This window comes from Stegostoma tigrinum, chromosome 31, assembly GCF_030684315.1.
Source record: "Stegostoma tigrinum isolate sSteTig4 chromosome 31, sSteTig4.hap1, whole genome shotgun sequence".
Classification (NCBI taxonomy): domain Eukaryota; kingdom Metazoa; phylum Chordata; class Chondrichthyes; order Orectolobiformes; family Stegostomatidae; genus Stegostoma; species Stegostoma tigrinum.
The window spans coordinates 5,231,276-5,254,526 of NC_081384.1; the positions used below are offsets into that span (position 1 = coordinate 5,231,276).

Here is a 23,251-nt window from a genome sequence, read left to right on the forward strand (position 1 = left end):
GGTTCCCTTGTAATACCTTTCTAGACTGGAATGGTTACAGTTTGTATGTTTGGGTTGCAATAGAAAAAAAACAAAGACACCATACTGTAAGTTGCTAAATATCTTGAAGGGGAGTGGTAATGTTGCATCAACGTGCTTTGAAGGTTAAAGGACACAAAGTTATTGGGAAGGTGCCAAAATTATCAAAATCACACTGGCTAAATTTCACTTTACTTTAAAAGGGCAGGATTTTATCTGGAAAATACTTCTTGGGATGACAATGATATTGCAATAATAAAGAGTAAAAACAGTGGATTTGTAAAAACCCCTTCATTTTAAACAAATATTCAACAAGGTAGAGAATTTTATGTTGCCAATTTATTGTTGTACAATGAGAACTAAGTGCAATAAGTAATTACTCTAGAACACAGTAGCAATATTAAAGTTGGATCCTAGTGAATTAGAAAGCATAGTAAATTATGTGTAAATACATAAGATACAACAGGCTAATTGGGAGGAGTGAATAAGTACAAAATGTATCAGAGATAATGGGAACTGCAGATGCTGGAGATTCCAACATAATAAAATGTGAGGCTGGATGAACACAGCAGGCCAAGCAGCATCTCAGGAGCACAAAAGCTGACGTTTCGGGCCTAGACCCTTCATATGAGTTTTGGGAAAAATAAACTGCTGGAAATATACCCAAATGGTAACACTGTCAATGGATGTGGAAGCCGATTGAATTCAAAATGTGGGGGATACTGCTGATTCTGCACAAAGTATTGGTCATACAGTCATTGGAGAACTTAGTACACATATGGACAATGGAAGAACAGGAATAAGGAGACGAGTTATGATTAGAAAATTCAAAACTAAAGAATATACTTACCACAACAGAACAAGTTCAACTGGATATACAAAGTTTTGAAAATGTGTAGAAGAATAAACAAAATAGCAAACTTTTTTTAAATGACATGTAGGCGTCACCAACTAGGCCAATATTTATATTGCCCATTACTAATTACATAGACGAAAGTTATGACTCAACTGCATTGCTGTGGGACTGGAGTCACACGTAGACCAGACCAAGTAATGATGGCAGATTCCTTTTCTAAAGGGCATTAGTGAGCCAGATGGGATTTTCCAACAATCGACAATGGCTTCATGGTCATTAGGTCATCATTAGGCTCTTAATTAAATTGAAATTGCATCATCTGCCATGGCAGAATTTGAACCCAGGTCCGCAGAGCATTACTTGGGTCTCTGAATTAACAGGCTCGCAATAATTCTCCTAGACAATCAACTGTCTATATTTACGTAACATCTCTTACATGTTCAGGAGGTGCCAAAGTGTTTTATTAATAATTAATTACTTTTGAACTGTTGTTACCATTGCCATGGAGGGAAAGTCCAGCAACCAGTTATGTCCCTAATCTAGTCGCCCAGTTATAGGAAGGATATTATAAAGCTGGAAAGGGTTCAGAAGAGATATACCAGGACATTGCCAGGAATGGAGGGTTTAAACTATAAGGAGAGGTTGGGACATTTTTCCACTGAAGCGCAAGAGCTGAGAGATGACTTTTTGGATGGTTATAAAATAATGAGGGATACAGATTATATGAATGGCAAGTGCCTTTTCCCTAGGGTGTGGGATTTCAAGACTTGGGGGCATATTTTTAAAGTCAGATGAGAAATACTTACAAAAGACATGAGGGGCAACTTTTTTTTTTAAGAAAAAAAAGAGTGGTTCATGTGTGGAATGAATTCCAGACAAAGTGCTGAATGCAGGCAAAATGCTTACAATGCTTAAAAGACACACAGATAAATACGATTTAAGAAATGGTTGGAGGCTTGGAGGCCAAGCACAGACAGGCGAGATGAGTTTAGGATTATGGTCAGCACGGACTAGTTGGACCAGAAAGTCTGTTTCCACATTGTATGGCTCTAACTCTATAACTAATTTGAAAACAGTAAGGACACAGAAATAGCAATGAGATAATGGCCAGAGAACATATTTTAGTTATGTCAGTTGAGGGATGCCAAGACACCAGCAATTTAAATAATGTTGGAGGGGATAAATTAAGGATCTTGCTTTCTCACTTCACACAACAATAGCACCTTTACTAGTGTTTGATGTGTCAGACAAGCACTGTGTGTTTGTCTCTTTGGAGCTGGATTTGGACCCACAGCCATCCGAAATAGAAATGACAGTTGTGTCAAAGAACCAAACTGCAGATCAATGACCTTTTCTTCTAGTCAACAAATCAGTAAGGAGTCAAACCTCAGGACGAGAACAGGAAGAATGATAGGAAGTTCGGTATAAGGAATTTTCCATGCAAGATTTACTTGATGAATCATAATTGTTAATCATTTTATTCACCCCAGATTCAAGAATGGGGGTGTTTAAGACAGTTTAACTTCTGTACAGGGTTAGGCTGGATTTATAGTGAGACTTAATTTTTGGTGCCAAGCAGAAAGCACTTGATTGTGACAGTAAAATTGTAATGTAAATAAATCATACATACATATCAAAATGACTAGGATGAAGAAACCAACTGCAAGCATGTTCAATAATGCAAATCTTAAAATTGGGAGCTTAGAAGCAGAGTGGGAAGTCAGCAAATTGCAGGGAATATTGAACTGGATGATACACAAATGAAATGTTATGCTAAAAACAGAAGAGTCAAAACAGGGTCATTTAAGGGGAGTGGAAATAAATTCCTTGTCAAGGAAACACAAAGAACTGATAAAATCATAGTTAAATTTCCGGAAGTATAAGCACACATTGCATGAAGTGGAAAGCAGAGCATCAGGGAAGATCCCAAGGAATTGAAGGGGGTAAGAAGCAAGGTTTAAGCTCTACCTAAGGCTTATGAAAACCTGTACAAGTCGGAAATTAGTTTCACTATAAACGTGACCATGGCAATTTACAACAGGAGGAAGTTAGGAAGTGAAAGCAGATGCAAGATTTATAACGCATGGCATGGAAATTTATGCAATTAATGTTCATCCCTTATAATTTTAAAGCTAAAGATGAATGCAAGATTACCAGTTGGAAGTAAATGTCAAACAGTGAGCAATACTAGTTAGCAGAATTGGAGTGCGACAGTAAGCTTTCATTGGCATTAGACAGTACTAATCACAAACAGACACTATCCCCACACCCCTTCACTTTTTAAAAACCAAAAGAACTGCCGATGCTGTAAATCAGGAACAAAAAGTTACTGGAAAAGTTCAGGTCTGGCAGCATCTGTAGAGGAGAAAACAGAATTAACGTTTCGGGTCCGGTGACCCTTCCTCAGAACTGATGGTGGCTGCAAAAACGTCAGTTTATATGCAGAAAATAGGGAGTTGGGTGGGGAAGGGAGTAAACGATAGGATAGAGCCCAAAGAGAGAGAAAGACAGTTGGACAGACAAAGGAGTTGCTAACGACCAGGCTGGAGGGTGAAGAGTTAATGGGGACTGTTAGTGACTAACAGGGGGTGTGTAGTGGCAGGCTATGTGGTAACAAGGCCTGGTGTGTTGGGTGGGGGGGCTGGGACATGGGAGTGTTTAGGCCCTAAAATTATCGAACTCGATATTGAGTCCGGAAGGCTGTAGGGTCTCCCTCTCTGGGGCTCTATCCTCTCACTTACTCCCTACCCCACCCACCTCCCTATTTTCTGCATATAAACTGACGTTTTCTCAACCACAATCAGTTCTGAGGAAGGGTCACCGGACCCAAAACATTAACTCCGTTTTCGCCTTCACAGATGCTGCCGGACCTGCTGAGCTTTTCCAGCAACTTTGTTTTTGCCCATTCACTTTATGTCTTCACTGGAAATTGCACAAAATTGCAGCACAGCAGCTCAGTGGTTAGCACTGCTGCCTCCCAGCACCAGGAATCTAGATTCAATTTCACCCTCAGGTGGCTGTGAGGAGTTTACACACTCTTCCCGTGTCTAAACCAGTTTCCTCCGGGTGCTCTAGTTTCCTCCCACAGTCCAAAGATGTGCAGGCTAGGTGGATCGATAATGCCCAGGAAGGTGGTGCTTAGGTGAGTTATAGGGGGATGGGTTGGTGTGGATTTGTTGGGCTGAAGGGCCTGTTTCCACACTGTAGGGATTCTATGAAAATTCTTGGACATGTCAGCACAAGATTGTAACTTTTTTAACAGTTTAGAACAAAACATTTATTGATTCTTGCACACGGATCTGTTTCACCTGATAGTAATTAATACATTTACATTTTCTAATCATCAATTATCTGCTTGTCAAAATTTTATCCATAAAGCTTTTACTTAATAAACAAAAAAAGTCTGTTGAAATTTCAACAGTAATTGAATTTGATAGATCCAGATGAGTGCAGCATATACATTTTCAGAATGCAGACCCTGCCAAGTGAGGCGAGGACCAAGATCTCAGTAAAAAGAAAGCACCTTTTAGGCCTTCAATTAGAAACTTGAATTTAAGATGTCTAAAAGCACTGGATAAGTGTTTCATTTTACTACAAAATTTACAACAACTGCATATTTAAATATTATATAAAAAATTTATTTTCAACAATAGAAAAGTCAATTTCTTTGGAAATAAATTGTGGACGTGAGCCCAAAAGCCTTCCGAGATGTGTTTGGTTTACCAAGTGCAGTAAGAAAATATTTACATACAAATCCCACTGATTCTATTGTAAACGTAAAAGCATTACTGAAACATTGTGACAGTAAGAATTAAGCTATCAGACACTTACTGTGTATACAGATGCAAAATTATACTGTTTGAATTACAGTACTTTAGTAAACTTGTGAAGTGCAAAACTTCAGTCAGAAAACGCAGAAGGGCCATGCTGGCTAACAAGTCTTTTACACTAAGCACTAAGAATTTTCTTAAAATCCACAGTCGACATCCATTGCTTTCCATTTAATCTTCTCTTACTTCAAAACATGCAATTAATTATTTTCGTCCAGCAAAACCTGCCATTTAGGAATTCATGCTGATGCTTATATTTTAACTGAACCCTTTAGACATGCCTGTTGATTTTTTCCACATTTGTTTTAAAACTTTGCTCTGATTCTTAAAACTGGCCAACCTTTAGTTGCTATGACAAGCCTATGTATTTTCGTGAAAAAGGATGCCCCATTTCCTAATCCTCTGAAACCTACCTGGTACAAAGAGTAAATGGCTACGGCAAAGACATTCGACAAACTCCAATCCCACTTCCTTGAAGCAACATTGGATGCAAATCCCACTCTTACCATAGCCAGCCTTTTTAGTACAAACTTCTGATCAATTTTTACGACTTCTACTAGTTTTGTTAGCACCTTTTTCCCTTAGTAAACACAAATACAAAGTGCTCATTAAGTATTCTAGCTTCGTCTTGTGCCCCTTAGCATTTCACATTCTCTTTTCTCTTAATTAACCCATCCCATCTCTTACTACACCAAATACTACATACAGAAGTTTGTGTTTTTTTGTGAAACTGCCATTCTATTTTCATATTCCCCCTCCGCCAGTCACAGCTTCTCCTTCACTTTCACTCTCCGCATACTGAATTTGGCTTGACACTAACAAAGAATTCATCCAACATGCATCATACACCGTCTTCTTGTTCTATAGTCATCCAATAAATTGAATCTAAATTCCTCTTTTTTCCTCGATTATTTTCTTAGTGAAAACAAATGGATAATTTAAAGTTTGAGAAGATTTGTAGCCCGGGTTGTAGACTTGCTCACCAAGTCAGTGTTTTTGGTTGTAGATGTTTCATCACCACACTTTCAGCGAAGCGCTGGTGTTTCATCCTGCTTGTTATTTATAACAATTATAATAACGAATAACAAGCTGGACAGAAAATCAATGCTTCACCGAAGGTGCACTGACGATGTTAGCTAGGAGGGTGACGAAACGTGTACGATGAAACATACCAGCTCGGCAAGTAAGTCTACAACGTCAAATAGATCATTTGAGTGTCATTCCATTGAAAGAGGCTGCATAAATAAGCCTTGTATTTAAATAAGCCTTATCTACTGATATTTTTGGCAAGAATCACAGCACGATTATTTCCCTTTAATTAACCATTCTATTTTCGGCCTTGACTTCTCTCCTGAAGTTAACAATGACAGCAGCAATCCCCCCCCAACCCTCACCCAAGTACCTTTATTCATCATTTACAGGTTATTTGACCTTCAGCATTGAATTCTGTTTAATTCACCCCAACCCCTAAAAATCCTACATGTCTAGATTAGGATGAATGTATTCCTTTCCTGCCCTGACCACTTTTGCAAAACCATACATAGGTAACATATTGATTGACAGTCTATGGCACACAAAACCTAAAAACTCTTACAGACATATCTGTGTCTTCATGGATTTCAACAGGAAGAGTTTATCTTATCAGTCCAGTCTAAATTCAAGACTATAATTTGACCCCCGGTCCCCCAAGATCCATTTATTCCAACCTATTGATAACTACTAATTTGTGGGATGGTTAACTCCTGAAATGAATTATTACTTACGAGTCAATACGTTGCACTAAATAAATATTAGCTAAAATTGAAAAAAGTTGCTTCAATAATGATTTATAAGCTTAGTTTGAATTCAAGAGTTAAAAGTGTAAAACAGGAATTCATTTTACCAGAGATGGTAAGAACTGCTGATGCTGGAGTCAGAGATAACAGCATGGAGCTGGAAGGCAGCATCAGCCTGGCCTGCTTTGTTCCTCCAGCTCCACACTATTTTATCAACGACTCTCCAGCTCACCAAAGCTGCATTATCTTTCACTAAGGAGGTAGTTCAAAGACAATTATATTTGCAATTAATTACCATAACAGAGAGCCAGTGTCGATTTGATAACATACATGGTGATACAGGTTTGAGAAAGGGTCACTATAACGTTAAATGAAACATACATTGTTGCAACATCTCCTCTAGACAAATGCAAATGTGGCTGGTAATTAGTGAACTTATGTTCACAAACAGGAAGACCCCTCTTACCTCAAAATCCAGGATACTGTACAATAAATTGCTCTCAAGTCACAATAAATTTTACAGTATTAAACCATGAAATTTAGCATTTCTTTGTCCAAGGACAACCTAGTTTTGCTGATTAATATTCATCTTTCTCTCCCCAAACCACTCCCACTTAAACTCAAACAAAAGCTAAATACTGCAGATTCTGGAAATCTGAAATAAAAGCAGAAAGTGCTAAAGAAAAAGCTGGTATGGCAGCATTTGTGCATCTTGAGCCCAATATGACCCTTCCACATCTGTTCATTCACAAAGTGATGGATTTTACATTGTTGAAAACCCATTTCAACGGCATAATTTCCATCACTTTTTCACATCTCATCAGTTCGAAAGATGTCATATCAGATTCAAAACACGAACTGTTATTGTTTCTACAGATTCTGCTAGACTAATTTTAAACTCTTATTCTTGCATGTTTTGATGGCGATAGGTCTTAATATTAACTTAGTTTTAATTTCTTCATATATATAACTTACTGACTTATTTCAAGCATCTCCTAAAGATTCTTTCCATCCTGCATACTCCGAAGACTCTACAACCTCTCTATGTCTAGTTTTGCCATGTCTCATTTGCTCTAATAAGTCAAACTAGATTTCCTGAAAAATGGTCCAAAAGCCCTTGACCAGATGCATCAATTTTTCCCAACACTCACTCGCTTTACAACTTTAAAGTTCCTAGTTCAGACCAATTACCTAGTCCAGAGTCCATATACACCATATCTTCGGTTTTTTCAACAACTTCCAACATAAGTCCCCACAAACACATTACATCACCCTCCACCACTTCTCTCTTCTAGTTTACTTTTAAAAGAAATTATGCAACAGACCCTTACACATTTCACTCTTACCAAGAGTTCGAACACCTATGCCTCCATCACCTCTTCCTACACCGTCTCTGCATTCCAAAAACTGTCCACACCAGATAACAACATAGGCGGCCATCCTCTGATGCAGGCAACACAGGAGTATCTCAGTCTGCCAAAACGACCGAGTTCCAGTTGCCTGCCAGTTTAACACACCACCGTTTCCCTGGCCAATATCTGTCTCAGGCCTGAAGCGCTAAGCTCAGCGCAAGCTAGAGGTACAGAACCTCATATTCCATGAGGAGACCCTGCAGCCTTTTGGTCTCAACAGAGTTCAATAACTTGAGGGTTTGAGCTTTCCCATGTCCTTACCCCTACCCCAACACACCAGGTCTTGTAAGCACAGTCTGCTAATAAACACAACCCATTGTTAGCCACTAACAGTCCCTAATAATAGCTAATCACACATACCCCACCCAATTAAGTAATTGTGTTCCTTTGTGTTTTGATTCAGTGTTCTAGTTTTTTTAAAAACTGATTTCAAAACAGCCTTATTAGTCCACTCCTCTATATTCTTGCTCTATCTTATTCTTTTCTTTCCACGTATTTATCCAATTTCCCTTTGAATGTTACTAATGAAACTTCCTCGGCCCTTTCAAGCAGCTCATTTCAAACCACAACAATTCACCATGTAAAAGATTGCTCGTGTCACCTCTGATTATTGAGCCAATTGCCATGATTTTATTCATTCAAGGGATGTATGGGTGTTCCTGACTGGGCTAGGATTTGTGAATCCCTAGTTGCCTTTGAGAAGATGGGGGTGAGTTGCCTTCTTTAACTGCTGTAGTCCATGTGCTGTACGTAGACTTAGAATCCTGTTCAGCAGGGAGGGGGTTCCAGGATTTTGACCCAGTTAAATCTGTGACCCCTGGGAATCACCGGTTCTGCCACTGGAAACAATTTCTCCATTTACTTATCAAAACCATTCCTGATTTTGAACCTTGGTCAAATCTCTCAATTTGCTCTGAATTTAGGAGATCAATCCAACAAAAGTAAACAGTAATCCACAAATAAACACAGTACTACATCAAACTAAAATAGTATTTGCATTAACAGCATCTCTAAAAAGGATTTTTGACTTTGCTGCTAAATTTTTGCTGCTGTCATAGAATCATAGAATCCCTAGAGTGTGGAAAACAGGCCCTTTGGCCCAACAAGTCCACACCGAACCTCAGAGCATCCCACCCAGACCCATTCCACCTATAACCCATCTAACCTACACCTCCCTGAACACTATGGCCAATTCAGCATGGCCAATCCACCTAGCCTGCACATCTTTGGGCTGTGGAAGGAAACCACAGCACCTGGAGGAAATCCACACAAATATGGGAAGAATGTGCAAACTCACACGGACAGTCGCTGAAGGCTGGAATTGAGGGAGGGACAACTTGAAGATAGCTCACTTGAGGAAACAAGGCTAGAAATAGTACTGAAACTCAATGAGAGCTCAAAGTTCATATACGACTCTAGATAATATATTTGCAGATCATTCAACTTTAGAACGGATCACGATAAAGCCAATTCCGTTCAGGCATATAGTCTCCATTCACAAAAAATGGAGACAGTCCTTTGATACTTTTTTCTCTCGTTGCATGCCCTAATTGAGACAGCGGTGGACCCAACCACATTATTGTTCGACAGGATAACAACTTTGGAATACCTTACAAAATTCTACTGGAAATTAAGCATTAAAATAGCTCAGCTCTCACTGCTTTAAATACATGTACAGTATGGTACACAGATGTACAACGAAATAAAACAAAAGACAAATAATCTGATACAGGAAAGGAAAGTAAATGTTTTTTCACTCTTTCTATTCAAACCTATTTTTGTATTTGGTCATCCTTCTGTTCTTTTTCCCAACTTAGTAGTTAGATTGTACTTATATGGTCAAACTTGCACAACTAGTTCAATTTATTGAACACCTTTGATGTAAAGGAATATCCCAAGATGCCTCAAGGTTATTATGAAATAAAAAAATTATACTGAGCCACATCATGAGATATTAGGTCAGATAACCAGCAGGTTATTCAAAGAAATAGTCTGAGAGGGTTCCAAAGGGAAAAAATAAAATAGAAATAGCATTCCAGAGCTTGGGGTTTAGGCAACAGAAGATACTTATCATGGAGCAATTAAATAATTGGGGCAGAAGACCAGAATTTAGTTCAATGTATCGAAAGAAAACATTTCTCACAAGAAATGACATTGTAAATAAACTGATTTTAATGCTGATCCTTCATATTTTGATGATATACTAATTCCCAATATCTGACATATTCCCAGAAGTTCCCAGTTTTACTTAGCCAACAGACATTAATAAACCTAGACCAATCTCAGTCCATTTAATGCCTGCTGTAGACAGGTACACACATTTGGGACAAAAAGATGATAGTGGGAACTGCCGATGCTAGAGAATCTGTGATAACAAGGTGTAGAGCTGAATTAACACAGCAGGCCAAGCAGCAGAGGAGCAGGAAAGTTGGACCTTTCAACAGCTTTCCTGCTCGGCCTGCTGTGTTAATCCAGCTCTACACCTTGTTATCTCGGACAAAACAGCATTTATTTTTAAAACTCAGGATCATAATTCCCCATGGGTTAGCTTTTGTTAACATCTGCATTAGGCCATTGTGCCATTCAGTGGAAAGAATGGGATAAATAATCAATGACTTCCATGTTCTATATTTGATATTAATGGCTGGAATGTCCATATTATTCATTGGAATACAGAATCCCCACAGCACAGAAAGAGGCCACTCAGCCCACCAAGACTGTACCCGAACTCCCAAGTGCATCCCACGCAGGCCCACCACTGTTCCTCACTTTATCCTCTAACCCCTTATTTACCACGGATAATCCACCTAGCCTGCACATCCCTGGAGACCACAAGGAAATTTAGCGTGGCCAATTCACCCAACCTACACATCCTTGGACTATGGGATGAAACCAGCACATCAGGTGGAAACCCACAGACATAAGGAGAACATGCAAACTCCATGCAGTCACCCGAAGTCGGAATCAAGCCCTGGTCCCTGTCACTGTCAGGCAGCAGTGTGTCAAAGTACCCCATCCCCACTTCTGCTTCAAATAGTACTTGTTGTAATACCTCAATACCTGATGCATGTTGTTGTTGGTACTCACTGGCTATTGCATTATTGACCTTATGTCTCATAAGGATTTATACTGTGAATTTAAGAGAATTTTCAGCAGCTCCAGTAAATGAGTAGACTACTGATATTTTAAGAATTCCACAATCTATAGTTCATTCTATTGACAATTTTTAACCTTATAATCATTTCTCAAGCAGGCAAAGTCAATTCTCAATGCCAGATGGTGTTGTAAATCAAGCTAATGCAATGGGATTGCAAAGGTGATTTTCATGAGACACAGAACTAAGCAATACTGTAAAGCAAAGCAAGACACAGGATTGTGGATTGTTTCCAACATAATGAGTAGAATTTAAAAATTGGGCTTGGCAAATGAAGATCATGACTGCAATTGTCTAAATCCACCTCTTTCTACACTGCTTCTTCCTTTAATGTAGAATATCCTGAGATGATTCATAGGGGAAGAAAAGGAGATGGACAAATGAATATCTAAGGAGAAAACTAGAATAAGTGACTAAATGAAAAGTTGGAAAACGAGTGTTTGAGAAGGCTTTTTAAAATGGATCCTGATGGGAAGAGATTGAGAGAGGTAGTTTCAGAGTCCAGGGCCAAGGCAGCTGAATTGCTCCAGCCATACAATTTAAAATCATTTCTGTGCCTGAAAAATAAAATGTTCTACCAAACACTTTGTGATGAGGGCAAATGAAGGAAACTGAATGCAGTGTACAAATGGGCTTCTGTAAAATGGGATTGCCATGAAACTCATTGAAATCAAATGTACAGTAAGTAAAATAATTTCATCACTAAAAATACTGCAATAAATTGAAAGCTGTAAATGAGGCTCTGAAGAATTGTAAAGGAGGCCATAGCATCTTCTCTGCAAACATGACTGGGGATGTAAAACAACATGAAAAATTTTATAGACTGCAGAGCATAGTTTAAAACATTAGACTTATAAACGATAACATAAAAATGGCCAAATATCAAAATATAAATGCCTTAAATCTGAAGATACAGCAGAGATTAGTAGACTAAAGTATGATAATGACTAATCATTGCCAACATCAATTAAGCAAACAAGGTGCAGACACTAACAACACAGCCAACTTTTTGGGCACCAATTAAATCAGAACACAAATTTGGATAAAATGGCTGGATCTGTAGTAAAAGTTACGCAAACCAACAGAAACAAAAATAAGTGAAAGCACAACCACAAGTTAAGATTCACTAGTTATTCAGTGTACACTAATTATTTCATTTATAGTTACTGGCAGTAATCCAATTCTGTGAACACAAATACATTAGCTGTTTCTTTTAGAAAAGGTTTATTCCAAAACGTAATGTGTAATGATTTTATATGTAAGACCATAAATGCTACAAGCAATTTGTGCATCGGCACGTGTTTTTTAAAACAATATCATCCTTAAGCATAACTGTTTAAAAAAAAGTAAAGTTTTTTTTAAAAGAACATTAAACTCAAGATTGCTGCTGTCAATGGCAACAGTCTGAACACGGCGCCTGCGCCCTGGACACAGAAGAACAGTAAGCGACAGATTCGACATTTCTTTCAAAATGTGTTCTTCTCTCCCCCACCCACTTTGCTTGCATTTTATGCAACATTTTCTCCAAATTTCTTGCTTTACAATCTGACGCAAAAATATAAGAGGGCAGTGAGGCGGTGGAAAGTAACATCTTTCTGCACAAATCGTATTCAGGATTTCTGCTTTAACAGAGATCTTGCATTTAATGATTTTTTAAAAATCTCAAGACTCCCCCTTCCTGAAATTACACACTGAGGACCTAAAACGATATCATTTTCTTTTTCTCCCTTCATTTTGCAGGGTTACAGGGATCACCATCAAGAATTCGAAGCACCACTCCCCACCATAAGTCCAGGTCAGGGCCTGCACCCGGTCGGGTTGCAAACCTGCGCCCCAGGGGATATTATTTTGAGGTAAATTTGCGGCCTTTAAAGTCGATAACGGCCCATGAGCCCAGGGCTCAATTACGGCATGATTTTTTAATAAAAATTATCCTTTGTGTAGGCTGCTTCTCACCTCCACCGAGGCCTCCAGCTTCCCTTCGAAAGTGAAGTCGATGAGGTCGGGCTTCAGACACAGTGAGTAGTTCTCTGGGGTCACGTCGGTGGGGAGACGCTCGAAGGGTCTCTTGGCCGGCATTTTGTCTGGACAGTGAGGGCGAGTGCCGAGGAATCTCCTAGGTGCGCCGTCTCGGTTACCGATGGCGTGTGTCGGGACTCGGGCTCGGAGGGTGAGAGGGACACGGCCTCTCCAGCAACTAGAGGCAGTGAGCAGGCGGCGGAAAGCGAAGACCGCGGTGGTGCCGCCGAGCAACATCAATGAAGCTGACAAACTGACCGCCCCCTCCCGTTCGCTTGTCCGTGCGTGCGCGCCACCCCACCGCCGCCACTCACCCAGCGTGCGCGCGAAACCCACTGGTGGACGTGACTTGCGGCACGAGCATCCGCAAGACCATGCGTGTCGTCACCTGTCGGACATCTTCACGTGCGCGTGACCGCGAGTGGGTGGGGGCGGGAAGAGAGAATGTGTCATGGAAACTGTCGCTCGGGCCTAATCGAGTGACTACGAGCGCGCCTGGCCTGAGAGCCTGATGGCAGGCGAAGTCAGCCGCTGAACGGGAAGGATGGACTGTTGGGAACTGGTTTGGTTGCTTGGAAAGCTAACACAGATATAAAGGACTACATGGGTGACCTTTTAGAGGTTTAGAAAATAATAAGGGCTGTAGAAAAGGTGAATAGTTAAGGTCTTTTCCCTAGGGTAGGGGAATTGAAAACTAGAGTGCATAGTTTTAAGGTGAGAGTGGAGATGAAATCGACCTGAGGGGCAACATTTTCATACAGAAAGTGGTGCATGTATGGAATGAACTACCAGAGGAAGTGGTGGATGCAAGTGCAGTTTCAGCATTTAAAAGACATTCGGGCAGGTACATTAACTGGAAAAGATAAGATGGATATGGGCCAAATGCAGCAAATTGGAATAGTTTGGTTTGAGAAACCTGGTTGGCATACACAGCTTGGATCAAAGGGCCTACTTCCATGCTGTATTACTCATGTGGTAAAAGCAATCAACAATGGTTCTGTGGGTAGCACCAGGCACCTCGGTTCAATTCCAGCCTTGGGTGACTGTGTGCACAGTATGCATGTTCTTCCTGTGTCTGCGTGCGTTTTTGCTGGGTGTTCTAGTTTCCTCCCCAAGGTCCAAAGGTGTGACAGCCATGTTAAAATTGACTAATGTCTTGGCAAGCTGGATTAGCCATGGCAAATACGAAGTTACAAGGGTAGAAATGGTGTGTAAGGCGTGGCTGGATCTTCAGAGATGTGTGCAGACTTGATGGGCCTAATAGCCTCTTTGCACTGTAGGCACCCTATGATTCTACAACAAAAACCAACATAGTGGACAAATCCAGCAGGTCTGGCAGAATCAGAGATAATAGGAACTGGAGAATCTGAGATAACAAGGTGTAGAGCTGGGTGAACACATGCCTCGCAGCATCTTAGGAGCTGCTGCTTGCTCTGTCAGAATCTATGGCTAAAGAAATAGAAATAATGTTTTGCATTGACTGGGGAGGTAGAAATACTTTGGATTATATCCTGCTGAAAGGGAAGAAGGATAGGAAGAACTAAAGGGAATGTCAAGGGTAGGATAGAAGGTGGCAGAGAAGATTAACTGACTAATATGTCATTGGAATAGAAGGCAAAGGAATTTGTAATTGTTATAGTAAAGAGACAAAATAAATGGTCTAGAGTGACCAGAAATGTCTGAATATTGAATGTATCAATCTGAAAGCAAACCACGATAGAGATTCAAACTCACATAGGGTGGAAAATGAGCACAATGCAAACCTTATCATTCTGGGAGGGAGGAGAAGGGTGAGAGCAGAGCTACAAGAAATGGGTCAGATCTGGTCAAGGGGCTGTGTCAGCCACATAGTGGAAATCTTTAGAAAGCACGATTGTGGACAGACTCTGTGAATCTAGATAGGTGTGTTGTCTGTTTTAAACTAATTGTTGAAGGCTTGGATGAAGGGCTGGGCAGTACAAGGCACCACCCAACCTTTTCTAAAAAAAAGTGAAAGACAAAGGTTGAATTGAAAAATGTTCATTATGTGAGATCTACCGGTTGCAAATTAATTGACGATGAAGATTCTGAGGTTTTTTCAGCTAAGAGAATGAAATTTAATAAGAAAGATCTATATGTTACTGTAAACTTCAAGGCTCAGATAAACTATAGGTTTTCTGCATTCTTTGAAGGGCTCCACAGAGCAATTATTACTAATTCCTGAAGAGCCACAACTCCCAACAGCTCCATCTTCGTCCTTTCACCAACCTCCCTATCTGAACCACACAAATGGCAGTCATCCAATTGAACATCTTCCCAGTCTCCTAACCTGGATCATCATTAATCCTATGGAATCTCTCAGTTGATCAACAAATTTTACTGTGCTCCACATCTTTACTCAATGCCTGTTTGTCACAATCAACGTCCTTGGGATCTATGACATTACTCTGCATGATGGCATTGTGACCCAGGCATAATCTTAGTTCACATGTCACATCACCAGGCCTTTACTAATAGCCTGAACTAAAGAATAGAACCTTCAACATTGCTGTCTTTCCTCAGTACTGCACTGCAGTGTCAGTTATGCATTCAAGCATGCAGTAAGACTTGAACTCTCAATATTTGCCTCAAAGTCATGAGTGCTACTGTTTGAGCTGTTGTTATCAGTTACATGTCAGGTATGGCCAAGGCTATGCTATTCATTGACAACACAGTAGAGAGCTAGAGTAACACAACAGGCCAGGAAGCATCAGAGGAGCAAGAAAGTTGATGTTTTGGGTCAGGACCCTTTGGGAACCCTGCTGTGTTCCTCCAGCTCCATACTGTGTTGTCTCTGAGTCCATTATCTGTAGTTCTTGCTATGTCTATACCATTCACTAATTGCTGTGCCCAAATTGCCATTCTGACAGTATGGCCTAATCACAAATTTACCATTGGATTGTTTTTATTCTTCTATGGCAACTTTGTCCTTGTCTCATCACTGTTGTCTCCTTTTTCAAATGTTCATTCTGTACGGCCAATCTAATTTTTTCTGTTTGATATATATATATTTATACTTATACCCTCGCACCCTGCCTCAGTCCCAATTCCAAATGACATCGCCTGAGATTTCAGCTTGCATCTCAATCAATTTATAGTACAGTATAAAATGGAGGGTTGGTCTCCACTGGAGCATTGTGTCCAATTCTAGGCACCACACTTTGGGAAGGTTGTAAAGGCATTAAACAGTGCAGAATAGATTCACAAGAGCAATTGGAGGGATGAGGAACCTCAGCTGCATGGTAAGATCAGTGAAGCTAAGGCTTTGCAGGTGAGGAGGTAAAAGATTTTCTGGACAGAGTAGATAGCTAGAAACTGTTCCTACGGATGGAAAGATGAAAAATCAAAGATGTACATTAATTGATTGACAAAAGAAGCAAAGCAACCTGAAAAAACAGTGATCGACAAGTGTCTCCAATGCATTGCCCAAGATTGTGGTTTGTGCAAGGAATATTTTGTGTTAAAACATTCCATTCCTGGCCTACTTCATAGATCATTTGCCCAGTAAATGCAAGAGAAGAAGTTCAATCTCTAATCTATGCCCTGATTTAATCTTAATCAAGGCAACAGTAAATTGGCTAAAGAACCCAACATTAGGGAGCAGAAAATCTATCCAGAGTTTATGAACCTGATTGCAGGCTGATTAAATGAGTGGATATCAGTGAGTTTGGAAGAGGGCCCCCAATTGTTGAATAACCCACCAGTACACAATGAAACCTCCCATTCTATTTGTGTGAGACACAAAATGCTGATGGCATCAATAGAAATATATTGTAGCATGAGTCAGTGCCTTCAGAGGATGTGGGAAGAAAGGACTAGGTTGTTCTGTTGAGAAAATAGAAGTCATGATATTGCTTGCACGTGATGTGAAAATTACACCCCAGCTGCTCTCACTTGTTGGCAAAAACATATTGCTTTTGTGCAACATTGCAACCATTAATATCATGTCCACCTATCCTAACATGAATAGAATTGACACCTGTACAACTCTGGACTGACCTTACATTTCTGCATTATATTGGCATACCTGGATTCTCAGCATTTGTATTGCTGTATTGGGTCATTAAATCCTGAAATCATTAAACTACTGCTAAAATTGACACCTGCCCAGTTTTGTTCCTTCATAACCTGCTCTTGAAATTTGTAAAACTCAAAGACTAGGTACCAGGAACTTATATTTTCACTGCTTTTCTCCCTTGTGACAGGGAACCCTGGCTGATTACATTTGTGGTTTTAAAAATTTTAAGCCATGATCTCACCCCTGCACAGTTTATATCATGACTGATATTGTGGAATAGATGGCAATTTGAGGCCATGCTGATTTTGACAGGCAACAGTTAATACAAACAATATAACAGATTTTGGTATAAGTTTACTGCCCGTCCATTCTTACGCCTCTGGATCATTCACCCCAGGCAGGCTATTATTTCTGAGATAATAAAATGAGAAGCTGGATGAACACGGCAGGCCCAGCAGCATCTCAGGAGCACAAAAGCTGACGTTTCGGGCCTAGACCCTTCATCAGAGAGGGGGATGGGGTGAGGGTTCTGGAATAAATAGGGAGAGAGGGGGAGGCGGACCGAAGACGGAGAGAAAAGAAGATAGGTGGAGAGGAGAGTATAGGTGGGGAGGTAGGGAGGGGATAGGTCAGTCCAGGGAAGACGGACAGGTCAAGGAGGTGGGATGAGGTTAGTAGGTAGGAGATGGAGGTGCGGCTTGGGCTGGGAGGAAGGGATGGGTGAGAGGAAGTACAGGTTAGGGAGGCAGAGACAGGTTGGACTGGTTTTGGGATGCAGTGGGGGGAGGGGAAGAGCTGGGCTGGTTGTGTGGTGCAGTGGAGGGAGGGGATGAACTGGGCTGGTTTTGGGATGCGGTTGGGAAAGGGGAGATTTTGAAGCTGGTCAAGTCCACGTTGATACCATTGGGCTGCAGGGTTCCCAAGCGGAATATGAGTTGCTGTTTATGCAAGCTTTGGGTGGCATCATTGTGGCAGTGCAGGAGGCCCATGATGGACATGTCATCTAAAGAATGGGAGGGGGAGTGGAAATGGTTTGCGACTGGGAGGTGCAGTTGTTTATTGCGAACCGAGCGGAGGTGTTCTGCAAAGCGGTCCCCAAGCCTCCGCTTGGTTTCCCCAATGTAGAGGAAGCCACATCGGGTACAGTGGATGCAGTATACCACATTGGCAGATGTGCAGGTGAACCTCTGCTTAATGTTGAAAGTCATCTTGGGGCCTGGGATAGGGCTGGGGGCAAGTGTGGCATTTCCTGCGGTTGCAGGGGAAGGTGCCGGGTGTGGTGGGGTTGGAGGGCAGTGTGGAGCGAACAAGGGAGTCACGGAGAGAGTGGTCTCTCCGGAAAGCAGACAGGGGTGGGGATGGAAAAATGTCTTGGGTGGTGGGATCGGATTGTAGATGGCAGAAGTGTCGGAGGATGATGCGTTGTATCCGGTATTATTTCTGATGTTACTGAGGTAGTCCATATCAGTTAAAACAAATTTCTCAAAACATGCAGCACTACAAATGAACAAGCTGCATATGTTCAGGGATGATACTTGATAGCTGCCCTTTGATACTATGGTGCTATTTATTAACAACTGTAGACCAGAAATAGCTGGAAATATACTAGCTTTGGTATAACGCTATGACCTGATATTATGTAAGGCACATCTGTTTGGTAATTGCAAACATCAGGAAGAACATATAATCCAGGAGCAGGAAAGGGCCTTGAATTTGCTCAGCTATTCAATGGATCACAGCTGATTTGATATGTTTTAAATTCCATTTACCCTAAATAGCTTTTCATTCTGTGTCTAACAATGTTCTATCTACCTTCTGCTGAAAAATATTCAATGACCCTGACTCCATATATTTCTGAATGAGAGAGTTTCAAAGTTGTTCAACCATCTAAGAGCAAAACAAATTCTCATCTCTGTCCTAAATGGGCAGATCTTAATTTTTAAATAGTGCCCCCTAGCTCTGGATTCACCCAAGACAGCCCTTCCACATCCATCCTGAACCTAGGTTTCTCGGAATTTAGAACCTTTAGGCTCCTACGTATTTCAGTCAATTTGCCCCTCACCCTTCCAAAATCTGAAGGGAAACAAGCCCAGTTTGTCTGATTCCTCTTACAGACTTCCTGCTCATTCTAACAATAAAAAGAAAAATATACTGGAAAAACTCAGAATATTTAGCAGCAGCAGTGGATGGAGAAAAACAGAGAACTGAGTTGCAAAAAGGCTATATTGAACTGAAAACGCGAACCCTGTTTCTCTGTGTCAGGTGCTGCCAGTCATACTGAGGTTTTACAACTTTATCTTGTTTTATCTCAAATCCCCAGCATCTGCAGTATTTTGCTTTCATTTAACTGCTAATTCTAGGTGTCAATTTAGTAGCCCTTTTGAAAATCTGCCTCCAAAGCAATGTTTCTTAGCAATCTAGGATGGAATGGTTACAGCACAGAATGAGGACCATTTAGTCACTTAGTGCTGTGCCAATTCTATGCTAAAGTAATTTAGCTGGTTTCAGTATCCTGTTGTGACACACCCAATCTTTTTTCTTCAGGTAACTACAATTTCCTCATGAAAGCCAGGATCGACTCTGCCTCCATCACGCTCTCAGGCGATGCACTTCAGATTCCAACTACTTACTGCAGATTTTGGGGATCAGCCACATTATATTTATCAAAAATGAACGCATTGACAATTTATTTGGCTTTGATATTGAACTAAGAAATAAATAAGAAGAACTTGAATTTCTATAACATCTTGAAAGTCCTCAGGACATCTGAAAGCACTTTACACTTAAGTACATTTTGAAATATAGTACTGTCATATTGTAGGGAAACATTTTGAATATTGTTCAGGACATCAGGAGAATGCTTCCCACCTTTTCTTTTAATAATATCTTGAGATTTTTATTCACCTCCATCAGAGTGGTAAGACAGGTCTTGAATTAACATGTTAACTGAAAATAATAAAACTGTAAGTGTCGGCTAGGATCACATGCTGAAGTCGCATGAGCAGAACTTGAACCTCCTGACTCAGAGGTGAGAATATTACAACAGCTGATAAGATTCTGCTGTTGTGATTTTGTGAGACCATTTACAATATGAAGACTTCTAAATGTTATATACAGGTCGTGAAATTGGACCCCCAGGACTCTGCCTGTTTTTTCACTCATTTGTGGTAGGTGGGTTGGCCAGCAATTCTTGCCCATCCCTAATTGCCCTTGAGAAGGTGGGTGGTGAGCTGCCTTTTTGAACCGCTGCAGTCCTCCTGCTGTAGGTTGACCTACAATGCTGTTAGGGAGGGAATTCCAGGATTTTGTCCCAGCGGTAGTGGAGGAACAGCGATATATTTCCAAATCAGGATGGTGAGTGGCTTGGAAGGGAATGTGAAGGTGATGGTGTTCCCGTATGTCTGCAGCCCTTGTCCTTCTAGATGGAAGTGGTCGTAGGTATAGAAGGTACTCTCTAAGGATCTTTGATGAATTTCTACTGTGCATCTTGTATATAGTACACACTTCTGCTACTGAGCGTTGGTAGTGGAGGGGGTGGATGCTTGTGAATTGAGTGCCATTCAAGCGAGCTGCTCTGTCCTGGATGGTGGCAAGCTTCTTGATTGTTGTTGGGGCTGCACTTATCCAGGCAAGTGGGGAGTATTCCATCACACTCCTGACTTGTGCCTTGTAAATGGTGGAGAGGCTTTGAGGAGTCTGGAGGTGAGTTACTCACCACAGTATTCCTAGCTTCGGACCTGCTGTTATAGCCACTGTGTTTATGTGATGAGTCAAGTTGAGTTTCTGGTCACTGACAACCCACAAAATGTTGATGGTAGGGAATTCTGTGATGGTAACACCATTGAATGTCAAGGGATGGTGGTTGGATTGTCTGTTATTAGTGATGGTCATAGCCTGGCATTTGTGTGATGCAACTGTTACTTGCCAGTCCAAGCCTGGATATTATCAAGAACTTGTTGCATTTGAACATGGACTGCTTCAGTATCTGAGCAGCTGCGAATGGTGCTGAACATTGTGCAATCATTGGCAAACATTCCCATATCTGATTCTCCGATGGAAGGAAGGTCATTGATGAAACAGCTAAAGATGGTTGGGCTAAAGACACTACTCTGAGGAACTCCTGCAGAGAAATCCTGAAGTTAAGATGATTGACCTTCAACCACAACCACTTCCTATGTGTCAGGTATGACTCCAACTGGTGAGTTTTCCCCCAGTACCCATTGATTCCAGTTTTGCTAGGGCTGTTTGATGCCTTTCTGAGTCGAATGTAGTCTTGATGTCAAGGGCTGTCGCTCGGACCTCATATCTGGAATTTTGCTCTTTTGTTCATGTTTGAACCAAGGCTGTAATGAGGTCAGGAGCTAAGTGTTCCTGGCGGAACCCAAACTGGGCATCACTGAGCGTGTTATTTCTGAGTAGTGCTGTTTGATAGCACTGTTCATGACACCTTCCATCACTTTACTGTTGATTGAGAGTAGATTGATGGAGTGGTAATTGGCTGGATTGGATTTGTCTTGCCTTTTGTGTACAAGACATACTTGGGCAATTTTCCACATTGTTGGTAGATACCAGTGTTGTAACTGTACTAGAACAGCTTGGCTAGGGGATTGGCAAGTTCTGGAGCACAAGCCTTCAGTACAATTGCTAGAATGTTGTCAGGGACCATAGTCTTTGCAGTATCCAGTGTCTCCAACTGTTTCTTGATATCACATGGAATGAACTAAATTGGCTGAAGACTGGTATCTGTAATGCTGGGGACCATTAGAGGAGGCCAAGGTGGATCATCCACTCAGCACTTCTGGCTGAAGATTGCTGTGAATGCTTCAGCCTTATCTTTTGCACTGATGTGCAAGGCTCTTCCATCATTGAGGATGGGGATATTTGTGGAGCTTCCTCCTCCAGTGAGTTGTTTAATTATCAATCACCATTCATGACTGGATGTGGCAGCACTACAGACCCTAAATCTGAACCACTGGTTGTGAGATCACTTAGCTCTGTCTGTCATTTGTTGCTTTTGCTGTTTGGCATGCAAGTATTCCTGATTGATGGCTTCACCAGGTTGACGCCTTATCTGCCTGGTGCTGCTTCTGGCATGCCCTCCTGCACTCTCCATTGAACCAGGGTCGATCCCCTGGCTTGATGGTAATGGTTGAGTGGGGGATATGCCGGGCCATGAGGTTACAGATTGTGCTGGAGTACAACTCTGCTGCTGTTGATGGCCCACAGCCCCTCATGGGTGCTCAGTCTTGAGTTGCTAGATCTGTGTGAAGTAATTTAACATGGTGATAGTGCTTCACAATGTGATGGAAGTTATTCTCAATGCGAAGACGAGACTTTGTCTCCACAAGGACTGTGTGATGGTCACTGTTACTGGTACTGTCAAGGACCAATGCAGCTGCAGCTGGCAAATTGGTAAGGTTGAGGTCAAGTATGCTTTTCCCTTTTGTCGGCTCCTTCACCACCTGCCGCACACCCAGTTTAGCAGCAATGTCCTTTCGGACCCGATCTGTGGCACTGCTGCCACTCTTGGTGGTGAACATTTAAATCCCCCACCCGGAGTACATTTTGTGCCCTTGCCATCCTCAATGCTTCCTCCAAGTGTTGCTCAACACGGAGGAGGTACAGATTCATCAGCTGAGGGAGGACAGTATGAGGTAATCAGCAGGAAGTTTCCTTGCTCATGTTTAACCTGAAGCCGTGAGACTTCATGGGGTCCAGAGCAAATGTTGAGGACTCCCAGAGCGATTCCCTCCTGACTGTATACAACTATGCTGCCACCTCTGCTGGGTCTGTCCTGCCGGTGGGACAGGACATATCTAGGGATGGTGATGGTGATGCCTGGGTTATTGTCTGAAAGGTATGTTTCTGTGAGTATGATTATTCTCAGGCTGTGGCTTGACCAGTCTGTGTGAGACAGCTCTCCTAATTTAGCACTAGCCCCCAGATATTGATGAGGAGGACTATGCAGGGTCCACAGGGTTTACATTTTAGCAGCAAGGAGGTATAGTTTTTTTAAGAGGTCTGGCAATAATCTGCTGAAGCTGCATGACCAAATGGTCTTAATAGATTTCTAAACAAAATTAAAAAAAACTTAATTCCTCTATTATTTCTATCAAAGATCTTAGATTTTGATCAGTCTGTGAAAGTGTTA

At 41.3% G+C, this 23,251-nt stretch overlaps 1 protein-coding gene across 2 annotated transcripts in view; it reads right to left on the reverse strand.

The window, feature by feature from the left end:
• The window catches only part of npepps (aminopeptidase puromycin sensitive), a 215,690-nt gene extending 202,337 nt beyond the window's left edge, over positions 1 to 13,353 (reverse strand). Inside the window, exon 1 of one of the 2 annotated variants that reach the window (XR_009442855.1) lies at positions 13,002 to 13,353. Coding sequence is in view for 1 of the 2 variants with exons in the window: in XM_048560329.2 (XP_048416286.2) it covers positions 13,002 to 13,301 (300 nt within the window). In the remaining variant the exon portion in view is untranslated. The remainder of the gene's footprint in view (positions 1 to 13,001) is intronic. The other variant, XM_048560329.2, reaches the window with a different exon arrangement.
• Positions 13,354 to 23,251: the final 9,898 nt, after the last annotated feature.